General features: G+C 62.5%; 1 protein-coding gene across 2 annotated transcripts in view; it reads left to right on the top strand.

Moving 5' to 3' along the window:
* The first annotated feature begins 429 nt into the window (after positions 1 to 429).
* The window catches only part of SLC24A4 (solute carrier family 24 member 4), a 139,981-nt gene continuing 134,410 nt past the window's right edge, over positions 430 to 6,000 (top strand). For both annotated transcript variants that reach the window (XM_056134449.1, XM_056134448.1), the window contains exons 1-2: positions 430 to 592; positions 2,632 to 2,742. In XM_056134449.1, the coding sequence (XP_055990424.1) occupies positions 463 to 592; positions 2,632 to 2,742 (241 nt within the window). In that variant the 5' untranslated portion in view covers positions 430 to 462. The remainder of the gene's footprint in view (positions 593 to 2,631; positions 2,743 to 6,000) is intronic.

Genomic DNA, 6,000 nt, shown 5'->3' with positions numbered 1-6,000 from the left:
CGGCCACGGCTCGGGCCTCCCCCCCCCCACGCCGCCCCACCGGCAGGGCCCACGTCCAGGCGAGGATTCCCCCGGTGCCCTCGCGTCCAGCCGGTCTCTCCAGCCGCCGCCGCCAAACTTGGAGCCGGGAGAGGATGCTCGGGGTGGGAGCCGCGGTGCAGGGCGCAGGGGCGCGCTGAGTGGCCCCCCGCGCGCGAGCTGGGCACGGCGGGCAGGTAGCGGCTGCAGCGCCGGGACTGCGCCAGCCCCGAGAGCGGCCCGCGCCCCCGTGCCGGCGCCCTCGCCCCCGCCCCCGCCGCCGTCGCCGCCGCCGCCTCGCCACCGAGCCATGGAGCGCGGAGCGCGCACGCCGCGCGCGGGACTCTGAGCCCCGGCCGCGCCGCGCGCCCGCACCCCGCAGCCCCGGAGTCCCCCCGCGCCGCTCCAGCCCCGCGCCCGCCGCTCCAGCCCCGGCGCTCCGGGATGGCGCCCCGCGGGCCCCTCCGGCCACGCAAAGTTCGCAGGAGGCGAGAGATGCTGCCGCAGCAAGTGGGCTTCGTGTGCGCCGTGCTGGCCCTGCTGTGCTGTGCGTCCGGCCTTTGGGGAAGCTTGGGTAGGTGCCGGGGTGAGGGCGCCCCTGGGAGTTGGGGTGGGGAGGGAGGGGGTCGGGGGCTCGGGCTGGGAAGCCGCCGGGTAGCCCCGAGAGGTGTCTCCCCTTCCCGCCCCGCCAGGCGGGTCCCCGGGGGGTGCGTCCAGTCCCCCCCCACCCCCTCTTCCCGCCGTGCAGGTGAGCCCAGGAGGCCTGATTGATGCCCGCGCGCTGGGCTGCGGCGCGCGCTCCCCGGAGCAGCGCGGGGGTCCCCCGGGGGCTCAGGACGCGGCTGCGGGTCTGTTACTAAGGGCGAGAGCCGGCACGCCGGCCCCGCGGTGCCAGAGTTCTGTCCCCGGAGTGCGCGGGGGAGTGGGCAGCGGCGGGCCCGGGTCCGAGTGCGGATTCTTGTGGAGCAAGGGAGGGCCCCCTTGGCTCTTTGGCGGAGCCCAAAGCGCGCTTGTGCTCCGCGTGCCTGGAAAACCCAGCCTCGGGAGCCAGGAACTGCTCCCCAGTCCCTGCTCCAAGACCCCCGGGGTCCCTGCGGGGTGTCCTGACCTCCCTCTCGAAACGCAGGGCTGCTAGGGGCTCTCTGTGTCCACGGGGAAGGTCGCCCTACATGTCAGCATCGCTTGCCTCCACTTGTTAACGCCCAGAGGGGCAGAGGGCTGGGGTCCACACTCCATCCATATTTGGGACAGCTTAGTATTCGTCCATTGGAACGGAGAGAAGAAACTTGGGGGGCGGGGTGGGGAACATGTGTTGGGGGTGCTCTCAGCCCTTGTGGAGTCTTGAGAAAACACTGAGCTGACTGACTTTCCACTTTAGTTGATGCTCTGGCCCTTTCACTCTGGTATTTGGTATTTATGGAAGAGCCTGCAGACGGTCTAGCCATGCAATGCATGGAACCTTCCCAGCCATCGGAGAGGGAGCATTTAGAGAGGTCTGAGTGTTGGGTGAAAGTCAGATGGAATTTGAGGAAACTTAAAAGGCACGCCGTTCAAAGTCCCCACGTTGTGATCTGAGAACATAAGGTTAAAGAGAGGCCCTTTTCAACGGGAACCCAGAAAGGTTATTTGAACACTTTAATGTCAGGTGCTTTACCACTGGACAAGCGGGTGTGTCTCCCCTCCACACCACCATCACCACACACACACTTCAATTACACACCAGAAATAACAAAATGCTTAGGGGCTCTGGGGTGTCAGCAGTTTGGAAGAGATATTATTACCCAGCTCTGGCAGTGCGTGCATCTCGAGAGGTAAATGAATACTTTAAAGGTGTCCAGGTGAGAATCAGTTTTATTTGCTGGATCAGGAAGTGCCTTAAAGGGGTTCACTTTTGATTCCAGACCCCCACCCCAACAATCTCCCTTCTGACTCAGTCTGTCCTCGGACCCCCTAGCATGGGGCATCACCTTGTTAATGCAGAATCCGCATCCTAGCTCAGACCTGAATCCAGAGCTTTGTGATTTTGTTTGTTTTTACCTCACACCCAGCGATGCTCAGAGCTTGCTCCTGGCTCTGTGCTGTGGGATACTCTTTGAAAGCCTCAAGGGACCCTCTGGGGTGCTAGGGAGTGAACCTGGGTCATTGGTGTGCAAAGCAGGTACCCTACCCACAGTCCTTGCTCTGGCCCCTAAAGCCACCTCACTTTCACAAGATCCTCAGGTGATCCTGAGCATAGTTCAGGTCCAGCAGCCCCAGGGCCAGATCCTGCCCACCTTCCCTACCTGCAGACAAGCAGACTTCTGCTCCAGGGGTTGTTCCTGCCTGGGTGAGACCTTGGCCACTGGGGCATGATGGATACTCACTGTTGACTCCCCAGAGGCGGTGGCGGTCAGATCGCCAGAATGGTCAGATAGAGCCACGTGGCACTGAAAACCGCTGGATCTAATTTTCCTGTTGGGAACAGGTGCCCTGGCCCAGCCAGTCACGGTGTTGGTCCCCCCGACGGGGGTCACTGGCTCAAAGCTAGATCCAGGCACGGAAGGTCACGGGAGGGGAAGGGAAGGCAGGCACTAGCCCGACCTCATGGCACCTGTGACTTATTTTCCAACCCAGGCCACAAGACAGCCTCTGCCAGCCAGCATGCCCTGCCAGACACGTGGCGAAACCGAAAATTACTGGCGCCAGTGAATGAGACTGAGCCAGCCAAGAACTGTACAGATCCCGGTAAGAACGAGACACCCCCACCTCCTCAGCTTGCCCCCACCTCCCAGGGTCTGGCCTGGAGTAGGCGTGTGCGGGACCCTCACAGTCGAAGCGTGATGTGCAGCTATAGGGGCCAGAGTGCCCAGGGGCATCGGCCGATCAGCTCTGCTCTGAGACTTCCTCGAGGCAGCAATGGGAAAGGTCATTGTTCAGGAGTGTTTTATTCTGTAACTTCACTGTGTGGGTCTCACCTGACTCCTCACTGCCAAGTGTCACTTGCGTCTCCCGGGTTTGACTCGCAGGGCGGATGTCTTTGTTTCGGTGCTCTTTGGTTCTTTGTACCCATTCTCTGGAGCTCCTGAGGCAGCAATTCCCACAGTGTGGGCAGAGGGCACCCGCCATGTCAGGGTCCCGGCTCCCCTCGGCAGCTGCCAGGCGCTGTCTCCGTGGGTGTCCTTCTCAGGAGGGGGAACTGTTGCTGGCTCTCGGGGGCACTCTGGATGTCCTATGCTGGCTCCTTTGGGCGACCTGGCGAGAATGTGGAGTCTCTTATGTCATGGGCAGTCTGGGCTCCGTTGCGGGGAACATTCTGGGGCGTGTGTGGGGGCTGCCGGCAGCGGGAGGATTGGAAACTGCTTGGGTCCTGCGTTCTGTGGGCCGAGCTCGGTGCTGGTTTCCACGCTGGCTGGCCTGTGGGAGATGGGCACCAAGGGGGTGCTGGATCCGAAAGCTCTGAGGTTTGGCTCTCCCTGCGCAGTGCCTGGCGTTTCCACCCCGTGGCTGGTACATCCTGTCATCTTGGTTTCTCGCCTTTGGAGTGAATGGGTGGACCTGGTGCTCGCACCAGGGGCACCCGGAAATGGAAACCCTTGGCCAGGGAGTGGGTTGGGAAGTCGGGAAAGCTCAGGGAACTGCTCCGGGCTGTGAGGCTGGTCCTGGCCCCCAGGTGGGCGGGATGCAGATGCTTAGGGAAGTGCACCAGGCTGTGACACAGGCTGGCCCTGCTTCCCAGGTGGGCAGGATGCAGATGCTCAGGGAACTGCTCTGGGCTGTGAGGCTGGCCCTGGCCCCCAGGTGGGCGGGATGCAGATGCCCAGGGAACTGCTCTGGGCTGTGAGGCTGGCCCTGGCCCCCAAGTGGGCGGGATGCAGATGCTCAGGGAACTGCTCTGGGCTGTGAGGCTGGTCCTGGCCCCCAGGTGGGCAGGATGCAGATGCTCAGGGAACTGCACCAGATTGTGACACAGGCTGGCCCTGGTTCCAAGGTGAGCAGGATGCAGATGCTCAGGGAACTATTTTGGGCTTTGAGGTTGCCCCTGGTCCCCAGATGGGCAGGATGCAGATGCTCAGGGAACTGCTCTGGGCTGTGAGGCTGGCCCTGGCCCCAGGTGGGAGGGATGCAGATGCTCAATGCGTTGTTTATGGAGGGCCTGAAGCTCCCCTGCGTCTGTCCTCTCGGCCACCAGAATCCCTCCCTTTGGAGAAGGGCATTTGGGTCCTGAAGAAGCAGCTAAGCCCCTGTGAACGTGGACCATCCATTCCCGAGCGAGTCCATCTAACCTGGGATGGGGGCCCGCTGGCAGGACTGAGACCTCCTTAGCCAGAAGTGGGGGGTGATGCGTGTGCTGAGTGGCATGGGAACCTGTGTGAAAGCTCCAAGGATGGGGGAACCCCAGAGTTTGCTTTGCCCACCAGTGGAACGGGGCCCTGTGGACACAGAGAAAAGCAATCACGGTCATTTCTAGCTGGACAGTGGCCTCACCTCGGACCTGCTCTCTCTATGCCCCTCTTCCTAGCATGTTATCTCTCACCTGGACACTGGCGGACAGAGCGTCCCACCTCTGAGTGTCCCTGGGGCCCCTGGGGCCACCGGTTATTCAGTGTCTGTTGAGACACGGCTCCAGCCGGGCGGCGGTCAGATGGTCTGGGCCTTGTCCGTTTTGTGGAGCAGGACATGCTGGGCCTTGTCCGTCTTACGGAGCGGGACGTGGCGGGAAACAGGGATAATTAGAGCGATTAACACCTGCATCGTGCTGGCTTTGTGCCGCCCGTCCCCACACCAGGGTCTTGAGTTTGGTCAGCATGGGCAGGATGCCACTTCTGTCCCTTGCGTAGAATGTTCTGGAATGGGATCCTTGGTGATGTCTGCATAAAGGAGCCAGAAGACGCGCTCAGAAGCCTGGTGGCTTCTGAAGATCTCTCAGCCACCCACTATGACTCTGAGAGCCTTGGCTGCAGACCCCCTACCCCCCACCCCTCCCCACCTTACGTGCTGCCTAGCAACCCCCCAAGTCTCGCCCCTGAGCCGCTTCCCACTCTGATGCAGATGCCGGCTCTGGACGTCCTCAGGCAGAGCGGCCTGGCTGTGGCCCCTCAGGCGGTGAGCGAGGACCCCCAGTGCCCCCCAGGCCCCATGCGGTGTGGCCTTGTTCTTGGGGCCAAGACCACCCGGAGGCGTGAGGAGCTGTGAAATTGTTGGCTCGGTCCCTGGGATGCCAGCTCAGGTGAAGAGGGGTGTGATTCAGTTTCCCTCTGTCTGTGGACTCGGGGGTCGTCCAGCGTGGCAGCTCCAGCTTCGTGTCCTCTCAGACCCCCAGAAGCAGGCCTGTGGTGCGGCTGAGCCCTGGGATCTCCTGGCCTGCCAGTGTCTAGGGCCGGGGGGAGGGGGAGCAAGGTCCCCGCTAACTCAGACCCTGCCCCCAGGTTCTGCCTCTGGAGGGGGACAGCTAAGGCCATGTCCTCCGACCCCACCTTGGGAGTTGCACAGGTGGGCATCTGGGGAGCCGACACGTGGTTCTTTGTAATTGCCCACCATGGGATCCCCTCTTGGGGCTGCTGCTGTAGGAACAGGTGGTCAGTGCCTCCACTGCCAGATCGGGGTTCAGGGGTGACGCGTGGCACTGATGGTTGCTGTTCCTCACAGTTAGGACAGCCGTCCATGGACAACCAGCAGGAGGCGGGCATTGGGGGACCCTAATCTCCATTCAGTCCCCCAACCTGGCCCCCTCAGTCTCCTGGGTGGGCAGGTGAGCACTCTCCAGGATGGGGCAGGTGGGAGCTTTCTAAGCTCCCGACTGGTCATGACGCCTGGCACCCACTGGCCACAGTGGACCCACACGCCTTGTGCTGGCCGGACCCTCCAGTGCCATTTAGGACCTTGACCTGGGGGTCTCCTGAGACTTGGCATACACCCAGCGATGCTCAGGGGTTCCTCCTGGCTCTGCACTCAGGAATCACTCCTGGCGGTGCTCGGGGGACCATATGGGATGCTGGGGATTGA

This window comes from Sorex fumeus, unplaced genomic scaffold (genome assembly GCF_029834395.1).
Source record: "Sorex fumeus unplaced genomic scaffold, SorFum_2.1 ptg000098l, whole genome shotgun sequence".
Taxonomy (NCBI): Eukaryota; Metazoa; Chordata; class Mammalia; order Eulipotyphla; family Soricidae; genus Sorex; species Sorex fumeus.
This window is presented reverse-complemented; position numbering and strand designations above follow the sequence as displayed.